The sequence below is a fragment of the Lemur catta genome, chromosome 17 (assembly GCF_020740605.2).
Source record: "Lemur catta isolate mLemCat1 chromosome 17, mLemCat1.pri, whole genome shotgun sequence".
Taxonomy (NCBI): domain Eukaryota; kingdom Metazoa; phylum Chordata; class Mammalia; order Primates; family Lemuridae; genus Lemur; species Lemur catta.
Window position 1 is genome coordinate 20,392,128 of NC_059144.1, and position 14,821 is coordinate 20,406,948.

The 14,821-nt window shown below is 49.0% G+C and overlaps 1 protein-coding gene and 1 long non-coding RNA gene across 3 annotated transcripts in view; one reads left to right on the top strand and one right to left on the bottom strand.

Moving 5' to 3' along the window:
* Window positions 1–2,679: 2,679 nt before the first annotated feature.
* On the bottom strand, window positions 2,680–13,586 carry LOC123622347. Its single transcript, XR_006729478.1, has 3 exons — window positions 13,567–13,586; window positions 10,190–10,275; window positions 2,680–3,066 (listed from the first exon to the last, which is right to left on the bottom strand). It is a non-coding gene; the product is annotated as an uncharacterized LOC123622347 (long non-coding RNA).
* Window positions 9,416–14,821, top strand: part of KIAA1755 (KIAA1755 ortholog) — a 36,693-nt gene continuing 31,287 nt past the window's right edge. For both annotated transcript variants that reach the window (XM_045528598.1, XM_045528599.1), the window contains exon 1: window positions 9,416–9,572. In XM_045528598.1, the coding sequence (XP_045384554.1) occupies window positions 9,570–9,572 (3 nt within the window). In that variant the 5' untranslated portion in view covers window positions 9,416–9,569. The remainder of the gene's footprint in view (window positions 9,573–14,821) is intronic.

Below are 14,821 nucleotides of genomic sequence, written 5' to 3' on the forward strand. Positions count from 1 at the left end.
ACCTGTGCTATGTTTAGATATGATGAGATACACGGATACTTACCATTGTGTTACAATTGCCTACAGTATTTAGTACAGTAACGTGCTACACACATTTGTAGCCTAGGAGCAGTAGGCTGTACTATAGCGCCTACCTCCCGCCATCATTGTGGAGTTGTTTATCACTTTCTTACCTTGTGGCACGACACTATGCTCCAGACTCATCCTGTAAGTTTCTTATCCCTGTCCTAGAATCAGCCATTTCTCCAAGGAGCCCTGTCTTCTTTCACTGGAGAATGAGATTAGATACCAAAACCTGGGTGTTAGGTGTGCTTGTTGCTACTGGGATGTCAGTGCTTCTGAGTTCTCTGAGCTGATAGGGCAAGGAAATATATGTGTCTGTACTAACTTCTGTATATACACATACCTGTAAATGTTTCTGTATGTATCTATCAACCTATCTATCTACATCTGTAACTTTGCTGAGCTACTGTCTCCAAGTCTAATCCATCACTGCATGGATCATTCTAGCCCCTTGCATGTTTCTAATCACTCACTCCAACACGGAGAAACAAACCCAAGCTGTTCTTCTTTTGATGATCAGATTCTCTGGACTTTGGCTAGTGGGAGTCCCTTTATGGCTCATTTTGACCTGGCCTAATCCTTTTTTGAATGTTTTCTTGCTTTCTGATACAAGATGCTTCAGGTTCACCTTGCACTTTCCCTGCCCAGTCCTGGAAATCAGCCATTTCTCTGAGGACATCAGTTCCATTTAGTGGGGAGTGGCATTTAGGAGCCAAGATCTGGGCTCTGGGTGTGCTACTTGCCGTGGGGGTGTTGCTGTTCCCTGGTCCTGCTCATGCCAATGTCTCCAATAGATCCTTCCTCCATTCCATATTTTTTACTTCCTTTTCCCATAGTGAGAATCCTGATTCCCACAACATCAATATATTTACTTATTTCTTCTATCATACAACACACAAAAAGTAGTTTTAGAATCATGACACCAATACCCAAAGTCCTGTGGCCAAAGTTACTCGAATTATTTTCTTTGTGTGGGTATATTATTCATTTTATACTCAGTTAGGCTCATCTTTTTTCTCTTTGTTTTCAAGTTTAGGGTTTATGTTTTTATCTTTTTATTTAATGTTATTTTTGAAAATATAAAAATATATTCAGAGAAATCTCACTCCCATTTCTTTCTTTTCTTTGCTTTCCCACCAAATCCTATGAGTAACCATTTTTCAGTAAGTTTCTGATTCATCCTTCCTGGTTTTCTTTTTTTAATAATTAAATAAATAGATGTAAATACATGTTTTCTTTTTTATATTCTTAAGTGAAAAGTAGAATACTAATATAGTCCTTTGCTTTTAGTTTATTTTTTTGCTTAACAATATATGCTGGAAATTACTCCATATAGGTTCATAGAGATCTTCCTTATCGCTTTTATGGTTGCCTAACATTCCCTTGTGTGGTACCATAGTTTATTCATCCAGTTTTCTATGGATGGACATTTGGGTATTTCCAACATTTTGCTATTACAAGTAAGGCCTCAATGAATCACCTTGTGCATAAGTTTTTTTGTTTTTTTATTTGGTGGAATTGTATCTTTAGGATAGATCCTGGAAGTAGAAATGCTGAGTCAGAGGTTAAGTGTATATGTTGCTTTGTTAGATATTACCAAATTCTTTTCTATAAGGCTTATGAGCAACCACTCTTACCCTATAAGAGTGGCCATTTGCTCAAAGTCTCATGAACACGTGTTGTCACACTTTTAAACTTTTGTTGATGTGATAGATGAGAAATGGTATTTCAGCACAGTTTTAATTTGCGTGAAAACTTCTCATGTGCGTCAGACTATCTGCACACGTTTCTCCAGGACATGTGCCGGGCCATTTCAAACAAGCCCAATACACAGGATCTTCGGGTTGACCTGACCCCATGGGTGGCCCAGGGGGTCTCCTCAGAGGGTCACAGTGTCTCACGAGACCCCTCTGCTTCCTAAAGGGCACTGGCCCTCCCCTGAATACCCCGCTAGTTGCGAGAGAAACTGCTTGCTCCACACAAAGAAGACACTGAGTGAGGAGGATGACTTGGCTTCTGAGAAATGCCAAAGCTGTGACCTCCTCCAAGGCTCAGAGGCCAGCAGGGGCTGAGGAATGATGGGGCTGGGCCTGTGGGGCGGGAAGGGCTAGGGTGGACTGCTGCTGGAGGAAGCCAGTTTGAAGACACAGGGCAGCCTGTCTCCTGGGATGATTGGTCCAGCCTCTGCTTGGCCTTTTGGCCTCGGGTTCTTCAACCCTCTCCCCGCCTACTCCCAGCCTGGCTGCCTGAGTGACCTGCCTAAAACTTAGAGATGACCATGGCATTCCCAGATTACAAACTTTTCTAGCTCTTCAGGGTGACAAACTCACTTGGGATTTGACCCTCCCTTACTTTTCCAGTGGAATCTCCCCCCCGCTACCTAACGTATCCTATATCCATTCATCCAACCATCCATCCATCCATCCAACCATCCACCCATCCATCCATCCATCCATCCTTCCACCCATCCAACCACCTATCCATCCATCCATCCATCCATCCATCCATCCATCCATCCATCCATCCATCCACGCATCCATGTTAGTTATCTGTTGATGAACAGCAAATTACCTCACAACTCAGTGGCTGAAACAACAATAAGCATGTATTGTCTCACACAGTTGCTGGGGATCAGGTGTTTGGAAGCAGGGTCGCTGGGTAGTTCTAGCTCATGGTCTCTCATGAGGCTGGGGTCAAGTTGTCAGCTTGGGCTGCGGCCATCTGAAGGCTGGGCTGGAGCATCAGCTTGCAAGGTGACTTCACTCACGTGGCTAGCAAGTTGGTGCTGGCTGTTGGTAGGAGATCTCAGATCCTCACCACCTGGATGTTTGCATAGGGATGCTTGAGTGTCCTGACAGCATGGCAACGTGGCAAGGGATCCAAGAAACAGCAAGGCAGAAGCTACAACGTCCTAGTTTCTGATGTCACACACCATCAATTCCTCCACGTTTGATTCTTTACAGGTGAGTCTCTAAGTCCAGCCCACACTGAAGGGGGCTCCACCTTTGGAAGGCAGGAGTGTTAAGAAATTTGTGGACATATTTTAAAATCATCACATCATCCACCCACCTAGATATATTAAGCACCTGCTGCATGCCTGGCCCTGTAAATAGCTCATAAGCCAGAGCCTTGGGGAGTGTATCATATAGATAGGGGTGCAAACTCAATGTCTAGGCATTTGACTAGGCAGGGCCTGGGAAGTAGCATGAATGAGCAAAATGAACCAGGTGAGGACGCTGGGAAGCTGGATAGCATGTGCCTGGATGAAGGCAGAGGCTGCTACCCAGCTCTAGGAATATAGGTAAAAGCCTTCTGATTTTTAGATGTTGATAACTAATTCCGTTTTTCTTTTTTTTTAACCTTCTGTTGGCCTGATTTGGCCCATCTGCTGCCAGTTTGGGAGTGTACAGCTCTGATGCAGCCACACCTAATTTCTCAATGTTCCCCCCAAACATTCTTTCATTCAACAAACATTTATATGCACTGGGCCCCTTTCACACATTACAGAAATGACTTGCAATTGCCCCTTGTGCACACTGGTTCTGTAGCTTGGAATGTCTTCTCATCTTTCTCTCCACAGTGAACTTCTATTCCTCCTTTAAAACCCAGGTGTAAATGTCCCTTCTCCTGGAAAATCTCCTCTGACCTGACCTCTAGGGGGTATTACCGGTCCCCTCCTCTAGGCTCCCACGATATCTCTGTCCACAGCTCCATCAGTGCACCCCTGCCTCCTCCACCAGAAGGTGAGATCCTGAGGGGTGAATGAAGACACAGGTGCTGCTGAGCAGGGGTGGGGGTGGGAGGGATTGCCTGGGCCACTAGGCAGGGCTTCCCAGAGGAGGTGGCCCCGGAAGGAGGAACAGGACTTGCAGAAAAGAGATCCCCTGGTGTGGGGAGGAGGATGAGCAAAACCAGAGGCAGGAAGGTGTGGGCAGTGTGGGAGGTCGAGAGGGTCCGGCTCCTTCCTTCTTAGACCTCACCCAGATGGCAGGCAAGGCTCTTGGCTGCCTCCCCAGACGGTGAGGGGCGAGGCCTGCGGGCCCCAAGAAGCCCAGAGTCGTCAGGGGAGGGGAGAGGGCTGGAAGAAGCAACCAAAATCCTGGATGAGTCATCGGTGGAATCTGTCCCACAATAACAAGAAAGAGCTGGACTGGAAAAGAGAAAACTCCGGGGGTGTGGGACGCAGAGGGACAGAGGCTAAACAGTCCCCAGAGCCCCCTGCCTTGGTGTCTCCAGCCACAAGTCCCTCTAGGGCCCTGGGTCTTGGCTTCCACTATCCTTGGAGCCCAACCCTTCTCCAGCCCCTGTGGCAGTCCCCTTGCTGCTGGGTCTCCCTGCAGCCCCTGCCGCCTCCCACTGTCTCCTCCCCCCCAGCAGCTGGAGGAATCTTTTGAAAAACAAAAAATTAAGCTGATCATATTACTCCTTCCTTAACTCCCTCCCATGACTTTCAAGGCTCTAAGGAGAACATTCAAACTCTCTGGTCTGCAGAGCCTTGCCCACCCTCCTGCCTCCTCTCATGTCCCTGTCCCCATCACTCGCTGCCTCTTTTGTGCCTCCAATGTGCTCCCCTGCTACAGGACTTTTGCACCTGCTGTTTCCTCTGGCTGTAATGCTTTTCCCTGACTTCTTTCACTATGAACTCTTCCATTCTCTTCGAATCTCAGCTGAAGCCCTGAGGGCAGCCCTCCTGGGTCCCCACTGGGTTCCTTTGATAAGGGAAAGGGATGCATTCGTTATTAAGATCTGATACCCTACTAGACTGTGAGCTGTGTAGGGACAGGGGCTGTCTGTCCTGTTCTCCCTGACACCCCCAGCATGCAGCATGCTGTCCCTGGCACAGAGCGGGCACTCAATAAATACACCTCATGAACCCCCTCTCTAGCAGGACATGACAAATACCTGCGTTATTGCTTCACAGCAGGCAGAGGAAAGAGGCCGAGGAAGGAGGCAGAGCAGAGGTTAGTGGTCCCATTGTACAGGTGAGAACACTGAGGTTCCCAGAATTTAGGCAAACCCCCGAGATTCCTTAGGGGGTTAACGGGCAGACAGGGACTTCAACTGGAGGCCTCAACACACACATCACAGATGCCTGAACCAGGAGGCAGTTTTAAGAACAAACCAAGTGTAACAGCTGTTGTCCTGGCTGGGCAGAGTGACACTATGTGAGTCACCCCTCCCTGGGGGAATCTCCCTGCTGTCAGTCAGGACAGTTGAACAAGGGATGTTTTAAGTCTGTTTTAGGGGCTCCAGGGGTTCTGTTGCCATGAGTTATTTCCATCTCTCTCTCTCTCACCAGACTGTGGGCATCCTAGGAAAGGGTGGGACAGCCTGCGGCACCTACGTACCCACAGGTCCTCCCCAATCCCAGCCTAGCAGGTGATCAGAAAATGCACTTAAACATCATATTTTCTCTATGGAAAGAGAAGCTCATTGAGGGATGAAACAATCTCTTCTGTCTTTTTCTCCCCCAGTATTTATGAAGCAGAGAATGATCACCAAAGCTTTTGTTGGTTTTAACCTGTGTTCCCATCTCCCTCCTTCTGTTTCTTTGGAGACCTCCTTACTCCATGCAGCCGTGGTAGAGCCACCATCATGTGCTCCCAGCCAGGGGAGGGCACAGAATCTGGCCACAGTGGTTGGTTCAGGAATGGACATGTGACCCAAGCAAGGCCAATCAAGGTCTTCCCTGGAATTACTATTTTGATGTCAGGAAAAACATGTTGTCTTTGTATTAGGATTGCTGAGCTGAGATCATGTCGGCCTGGAGGCCCTCCTCCCTGGTCATAGGGAAGAAGCCGTTAGAAGAATTATGACAGAGCTCTAGCACCACTGCTCACTTATGAGACCTTTAAAGTTCCTTTTTTACTTGTGAGGTTGAGTTGAGTTTCTGTCACTTGCAATCAAGAGTCTTTGATCGGGAAGGCCAGTTTCATGCAGGGGGAGGCTGTGGGTTATGCTGCTGTGCCCTCCAGCCTCCCTGTCCTGGGTCACTGTTTGCCCCTGGCATTCACAATAATCTCTGTGCCACCTCTGTTCTTGCCATCAGAGAAGAGGAGCACCACTCCTTTCCAACTTGGTTTTCTGCAGGGCTGGTGTCACCTGTGTCCTCTGAGAAACAGATGCCAGAGTTATGAGTGCATGAGATTCTTGGGGGTGATTGCTGTGAAGGATGGAGGGGAGCAGGAGCAGGAAGACCAAGGGGGAGCCTTTGGACCATGACGCAGGTCTGACAGTGGTGAAAGGAGAGGGGGAAGGAAGAAGGATTGGGTGGAAAGGACTTCAGACTGTGGTGCAGCTCTGAGAAGGTCTTGGCCAGCCCAACGGGGAGCTCTGGCACAAAGATTATTCACAGAAGAGCCCCACATTAGGCAGACATGGTGGGTCCTTATTCACAGTGGGCTCAGCTGGGGGCTGCCCAGGAAACACCTGGCCTAAGCTCAAAGCTGAAGCAGACGCTGAAGGCGTCCATGACTCATGGCTCTCTCTTCAGGGGAGATGCGAGGGCCACACTCCATGGCTGGTACACTGCCCTAGGACCTAAGCTTCGGCATAAGGGTCCAACGCGGGTTTTAAGGCGAGACTCAAATCTAAGCCTCTGCCTCTGGAGTCTTTGTCTTCTTCAGTACCAGTCTGCCTTGTACGTTACAGACCTCAGAGGGTGAACAAGCACATCTCTGTGCCAGCTTGTATTGACTGGTAGCAGCTGCCTGTGCTCTGTGTTGAAGAGAATTCTGAGGCTACTTCTAGGTTCAGCAGAAAGTTCCATGATCAGTGGATTAGTGATGTCTGTCATGGCTAGGGGAGGGGTGAGTTGATGCATATGTGCCAACTGTTTGGTGTCCTTATAGTAGGAGCAAATAAATATTTATTGAATGAATGATTTCTTAATCCCATGAAATTCTGCTAAAATTAACTCCCTTCTCAAGTGAGCGTATCTCCTAGTGAGGTGTCCTGGCATCTGGGCCTGGGAATCTCACAATCATAGGCAGAGCTGTCATTTGCTAAGGACCCGTTACATGTCGGGCACCATGTTAAGACCTTTCAATGTATTATCTCATTGATTCTTATGCTAGCCTCACAAGGAGGGATTCTAACCTCCATTTTATGCCAAAGAAACCAAGGCCCCAAGAGATGAAGGATCTACCCAATGATAGGATCTACCCTAAGGATCTACACAGCAAATCAGCACGAGAGCCCATTTCAGCATCACTTTCCCATTCCCTGCACTTCACTATACATGTAAGGCCAGTGATGGGTTTTGTTATTTCTCAAAATCTAGTGTAGCAATCGGAGCATGATTCTGTTATTCATTTGCCAAAGAGAGAGGAAGTGAACACTTGAACAGTCCTTGGAAAATCCTCTGGAAAGTCCCTGAAAGATGAACCAAGTCCAGTCCAACAGTTAAGCCTGTATACTTGCAAGGCGAATTCACAACTGTCAGCCCCTCACAGAGACAACGCTATTTTATGTGTTGCATATTAATTCTATGTAGCAGGCACAGTGCAAAACACTTTACGTTCATTAACTTATTTAATTGCCACCATAGTGCTATGAAGAAGTATGATTCTCTCTGTTTTACAAAGAATGAATCTCAGGCTCAGAAAGGTGACCCTCTTTGGGGTCACACATAGTGTGGGTTCAAACCACATGGGAGTGTGTGTGTGTGTGTGTGTACATTGTTGGTTGCATGTGCAATTGTTGTACAATGTAAGTAGAGAACATGCATGGTAATGAGGGCGTGAAGGATGCTGAGAGGCCCAAGGGGTGGACTGTAATAGCACTTGTTTTTAGGCCATTTCCTATCCATTGCCTCTCCTTTGTATGCAATCTAATTTCTTTTTGGGTGACCAAATATTCCTGATATGAGCAATCTTAGTGGGGCTCTAGGCACAGGGCCCAACCAGAATCTCTTTTAAGGCTTTGAGGCTAGCAAGGAGCAATGCAAGGCAGGAAGAATGCTTAGAATTCATTCAGGTAGCGTAGCAAGGTTAGTAATTTCTAGAATGGGATAGCCATGCCCATTCCAAATTCTGGGATCTACAGATTACTAGCTATCTGACACTGGGCAGGCTACATAACCTCTCTGTGCCTCAGCTTCTCACTATAAAATGAGGACAATAATAGAATCTACCTCATAACCATTACACACTTAGAAAAGTACTAACATGCAGAAAGTTCTACTTTGGTGTGTTTGTTTGCCTTGATGTAATTCCATCAGTCTTCAAGGGGTTCTAATTCATTCCTGCTTGGCACAATGCTTGATAAATAAATGGATGAATTCCTGAGTCATCCAAGCAGGAATAACCTTAGTGGTTGTCTTAGTCTGTTTGGGCTGCTATAACAACACACTTCAGACGGGGTGGCTTTAAATGACAGAAACTCATTTCTCGCAGTTCTGGAGGCTAAGAAGTCCAACATCAATGCGCTGGCAGGTTGACTGTCTGGTGAGGGCCCGCTTTCCGGCCTGTAGATGACGGGGACATCTTGCTGTATCCTCACGCGGGGCCAAGGGCAAGCAGCTCTGGGGGCCTCTTTCTAAGGGCGCTGATCCCCAGTCCCACTCATGGGGGCTCTGTCCTCATGACCTAATCACCTCCCGAAGAACTGGCCTCATAATACCATCACACTGGGGGTTAGCTTTCAACATGTGAATTGGGGGTGGGGGACACACATCCAGACCACAGTAGTCTAGTTTCTCAATCTCCCTCCAGAGCTGAGGCCCAGCCGGGAATAATGGCTTGGCCAAGGTCGCACCGCCTGTCACCATCTGAGAGAGGAGACTCGAACTGCAGACAGCCACCATCAAAAACCCTGAACTGGGCCTCATGGAGGCCTAAGTGGGCAGAATTCCTAGGGGAAGGGCTTTGGGACAGATGCTTAGTCCTTGCCACCAAACCTAAGGGGCAGGTACTATCATCATCAATCATCATCATCATCATCATCATCATCCCTATTTTACAGATGAGGAAACTGAGACTTAAGAGTCTGTGACTTGCTGGGAAGTGGAGGAGGAACCCGAACCCCGGCTCTGACTCTGACTCCGCGGTGTGTGGGCGCCGCGCCCGCAGCTGGGGCTCCGCTCCGCTGGGTTGCCGGCCGCGGGGCTGCGGGGGCGCGGGAAGAGGCGGGGGACCACTCGCCGAGTTCCTCCTGGCGGCCGGAGCGGCGGGCACAAAGGGGCCGCTGTCCCGCCCCGCCCCGCCCCGCCCCTGCGGCCGCCCCCCGGGCTGGTGGCCCGACCCCGCGGGCCGTCGCTCCCTCGGGCTCTTGCAGTCTCCAGCCTCGGTCTCTGCCCGTCCCTCCGGCAGCCTCTCTTCTCCCTCCCGGCCCCGCCGCCGCCCCTCGCGCCGCAGAGATGAGGCCGAGGTCGGCGCCCCCGGCCAGCCCGCTCCGCTCGCCGCAGGGCTAGGCGGGGCTGGGGGGCTGCACGCGACAGACCCACCCGCGCACCGCAGACCCGCGCCCAGGAAGGGAGCAGCCGCCGCCGCTTGTAGCCCGTCACCATGGTAACGCCTGCCAAGGCTTGGACCACTTCGCTCTGCCCCTTTCAGCAGGGCACCGTGCGACCCCCTAGAACAGCCCCGGGTGTCCAGGGCGGAACCCGACCTTTTACGCTGAGACCTCCCTCAGTGCCTCGCAAGGGGTCTGTGCTTACGGCCCCCAGCAGGGGTGGAAGGGCGGAAGGGGGTGCAGGAACCCATCCCAGGCCCTGTCCTCTCGGGCCTTTTCCCGTGTGAAGTGGACGGAATGAGATGGGACAGGCTGTAAACTTTGATGCTGTCCCAACCCGTAGCACGGACCTGAGCTGGAATCCCAGCTCTGTGGTTTTGCTTGTTAGATTTGGGGCTGACGGTCAGATATGCACATTGTCCTGACATGGGGTTTGCATGGGGCTGGGGGTTAAAGTCCCCTCCGGGCCCAGCCAGGAAGGGCAGGGCAAAGAGGGTTAAGAGTGCAGAGTGGAGAGGAGGGAATTGTTTGCCAGAACTTGGGATGGCTTTGCTACTTTAGACTCAGCGCTGGGAAGTCAGATATGCACATTGTCCCGACATGGGGTGCTCCCGTGAGAACTGGGTGAAGAGGTAGCCCAGGGAGGGGGAAGAGCAGGGTAGGACCCCCATACCTGGGCTTTCTGGACTGGCATCTTCAGAAGCTTGGGACGCTCTGGGAGAGTCGTGTGTGTGCACTGGGCTGCATTTGTGCCAGTGTCTGGGAACAGGGAATGAAAGAAAAGTCTGTTTTCAGGGAATCTCAGCTCCAGACAGGCCCAGGAGCCCCGGGCGGATTCACAGGAGCTGTGAGGATTGGGGAAAGGGCTTTGAAGAATGGCCAGGACTTTAACTCCTTGACTGTAACCGACCATGTTCAATTTGTGTGGGTTTTCACTCAAGTGCATGTCCACATGCAGAAGAATTCTATATAAAGGTATGTTCATACTCACATGCACACGTAGAACACACAGAAATGCACCCACTGACTCACCAGGCTGAACATATGTGCCCTCTCATACACACAAGCCTCGCCCACCTGCTCTCCCACGCTGCTAAAATACGGGCATACACCTGCATGCACAACACAGATATATTGCAAGAGCAGGCACCTAAATCCATGCACCGGCAGGACAGGTGTACACACACAGTGCTCTTGGAGCTGTTTGAAAATAATCATCATAAGCTAATGGTCATTCTCCTACAGGCAAGGCCCTGTGCTAGGTGATTTACACGTGGGAGCTCCTGTAACTCACACCAACTCGAAGGTATCTCTGCCCAACAGATGGGGGCCGGAGGCTCTGGGAGCTTAAGTGGCTGCCCAAGGTCACCACACCAGGGTGTTAGGACAGGAGTAAGGACAGCCTGAATTCTGAGCCTGCACTCACCTGTTCCCCAGAGCCACAGCCTACACCAAGTGGTGTTTGCCAAACCCCTCCTGGTTTTGCACCTAACCCAGTTATTAGTTTTAGGATCCAGAAACCCATCACTGAACCCCAGATCCACAGATCAAGAGGCAAGCATTGGGCTGCCCCTCTCAAAAGTTGAGCAGCTCTTTCCTAATGGGCAGATTTTTCCTTCTTCCTTGTCTTTAAATAGTAGAAGTTGTCTGTCACCAGCCCACCTCTCTGGCCTCACTTCTGTGATCCAGCCACTCTGGCCTTGGTCTAGAAGCTCTTATGGTTCATGCTGCCTCAGGGCCTTTGCACATGCTGTTCCTGCTGGGTGGAACAACTTTCCCTATGCATTCCTACTCATCTAGTAAATATCCACCCAAATATCACCTCTTCAGGAAAGCCTTCCCTGATTTCCGGACTCTCACTCTAGCATGCCATCTATTCTTCCTTCCTGAAAATTTTTGTGAAGCAATTTGATTAATGGCTGTCTAATGTTTTGGAGCATCCCTGCTTCAGAGAATCTACAGCAAAGGGGCTTAGGCTTTAGCAAGTCCCACATTTCCCAAACTTTAGCATCGCTGGAACAACTTTTACATATCTGCTTACTGGATAAAATATTATAAGAAAATAACAAAATCTACTACCTATTTCCTCAATGTTTTTCTTTAAATCAATTTACTTTATACACTTAAAAATATATTTAAATAGAAATTTTTATGTGATGACCATGAAAAATCAGTATCTGTTGTCATGAATTAAAAAGTAACCATAAAATATCTATTCAATGAAGGCAAATCTGGGTTAGTAAATTCTGGCTGGATGAGGGTGACTGTGGGACAATTCCAAACCCGACGACTGTGCTGTTTTTGTTGAAAGGAGTAATGGCTAAGTGTCTGAGAGGTGCTCAAGATATACTGTCCCCAGACGGCAGCTTTCTCCTTAGTGTCATCAGGGAGACTAGAAAAGAATTAGAGTAACTTTCTTTTTGTGGTTTCATATGGAGTCCATGTCCTCCCAGAATTGTCTTGTGGGCCACGTGTGACCCCATCCCAGTGAACTGGTCACATCTGGTTCAATGCATTCAACATCACCCAAGTACTGTATGGCGGTCCCCCGCCCCAGGCCCCTTGTGTGCCAGGCTCTGTGTACAGATCTGGTCCCTGCCTTGGGGGCTTGCAGTCCCTGGGGGAGGCAGGTCCATTCACTGGGAGTTCTGGGCCGTCTGATGGGTGGCGGGGCCCAGCCCTATGCCTGGAAGCGCGTGTCCTGAAGAGCTAAAGAGAAGAGAGCTGGGGCTCCCAGGGCTCTGAAGGATGGGCAGGAGCTCGCCCAGTCTGGGGAGGGGTGCAATGTGAGCAGAGGAGCAGAGATGGGTGTCAGGCAGTGCTGCTCATCTTAATGAGTATTAGGAAGTGATTTAAATAGCACAAACGCATGACAATAAAAAATAAATTTAAGTTGGAAAAGAATGACAAAAAGACAAATGTTGAGTAAATCATAACTAATTATAAATATGAAGCAAATACGAAATTGGAATATGTGAACATGGCAAGAGAACCTCCTGAATGGGTCATGGGAAGGGATAGCCCCTTCTAAAGTGTGTTTAGAAGTAGGAAAAGTAACCTGGCAGCCAGCTGATGGGCTGCAGCACCAGCCCAACGAGTTGCTAAGGCAATAGGGAGCCACCTGAGGTTGTGGAGCAGTGGAGGGACACAATTGGATCTCTGTGTTAGAAAGGCGATTGTGGTGGCAGGGATCCTGGGAACAAGATGGGACAGCTGGCAGTTACGTGCTCAGGTTCATACCCCAGCTCTACCAGTAATTTGTAAGCAGTAGAGTCTTGACTTTAGTTTCTTAACTTGTAAAATGGGAATAAAAATACCTCATCCTTAGAATTATTGGAACGATAAAATAAGATAATGCATCAAAATGCTCAGCCTGTATGGGCCTAACACACAGGACTTGCTCAGCAGGAAGAGCTCTAGTTATAATCGTTACCACCGTGTGGTTTGGGTGGGACGTGGGGAGTCCCTGGGCAGAGGCAAAGGGGAGAGGGAAAGACAGGAACAGACAGAAAATTAAGTCTCAGAGAGGTGAAGAGACTTGCTGGAGGTCATGCAGATGATACATGACCGAGCTGGACTTGAACGTGGATCTCTGACGCCCACTCTCTTCTCAGTTCACTGCATCTGGGCTGTTTTTCCAGTTTCTGAAAGGGTTTTTTTAAATAAGGAGCCAATTCTCGCTCATACCTCCACCCACATAAAAATAAAAAGGACTCAAAGCAAGAGGTTTTAGTTGGACGTGAATAAGAACTTTCTGGCAGCAACGGAATGCTGGTTTTAGAATCTCTAGTCTAGAGAAGTTCATGGGGAGTGTCCCAGGTATTTGAGACTGGAGGTCACAACCTGACACCCGCTGGGCTGTCTCTGGCTCACAGATGTGTTTGGTTTGGCCAACCTTTACAAAGTCGGGAGATTTTACTAAAAAATCAGTAGATCAGGCAATGCTGGGCCAAAGCAACACTCGGCTGGTGTTGAAGAGATGGGATGTGAGCCCCAAGCCTCACTCCTCCCTATTGTTCCCCCATGCTGAGACTATCAGGATCCACTCACCCAGGGGCTGAAGGGGTTGCTCCCTTGCACTTGGCCAGTTTCTCTCTTCCATGTCACCTGTCGGGCCCTTGAAGACATTTGTATCTGTGACTGCTAGTTTAGACTCTCGCTGGGTCTGAGACACGAAGATGGATGAGACAGATCTTTTTAAACTTTCTCATCAACTGAGGATTAACTGACCCCCTTCAGAAACCACATCCAAGCTCCAAACCTTCCTGAACCGAATCATACTTTGAATTCTAGAATGCCCCCATTGGAAGGTGCCTTGGAGATAGATATGCCCAGTACCTTCCTTTTACAGATGGGGAAACTGAGGCCAAGTTCACCCAGCGAGTCAGGGGCAGAATGTCGCCTTCCCTAGGCATTTCACCCACAGAACAGAGCAGGGTTCAAGGCAGCCCTGGGACCCCGCCCGCCTTGGCTTCTCGCAGTCCTCTATCTTCCCTAGCAAGGAGGCAGCTGATGCCAAGTGATGCTAAAAGCTTTGCCTGTTGGAATAAATAGATAAATCTGGACCTTTAAGAAAAGTTCAGGCCACAGCTCAGAAGATGCAGCTAACAACATCTGGTGAGACCATTTAAAAAGGGAACCAGCCTTAAAAACACACACAATCACACTTTTATTTTTTTCCCCTCCTGATTATAAAAGCTACACAAGCTGGTTACATTACAGAATGTTTGGAAAATCCAACAAACTATGAAGAAAATTTAAAAGCTGCCTTACGGGGCCCCGGCCCCTCACAGCACTCGGGGGGAACTGTAGTTAACACTTCATTTAATGTCGACTCAGACTCTTTTCTAGGATTCTACATGTTTTTATGCATACTGTAGGTCATAGTGTGTGAAAGTTTTTCGAAAAAAAAATATTCAGAAGTGTAGGTACTTCTAGGGGGCCTCTTTCTGGCATGGTGGAAATCTTCTGTCTGTTGATCTGGGCACGTGGTGACAGGCACACTTAGTGGGTACCTAGGTAAAAAGGCATCCGCCTGCACACTTTACATTTGTTTATTTTACTTAATAAGTGTAATACTTAAGATTATAGTACCAACAGTGGCTTGTTGCAAAGACATTGCCCAGACATAACCACGGTGAACAGATAGTTTTCTATGTCCCTTGGCACCATACGAGGCTCCCCATGTCAGTCCAGAAGGTCATGAGCATCCTATAGGGGCCAGCGATGTGGACCGGTTCTGCCTGACCCCTTGGTGGGCTCCTTCTCTGGCGCTGGGTGCAGGAGAGGGGGCTCGGGCTCGGCC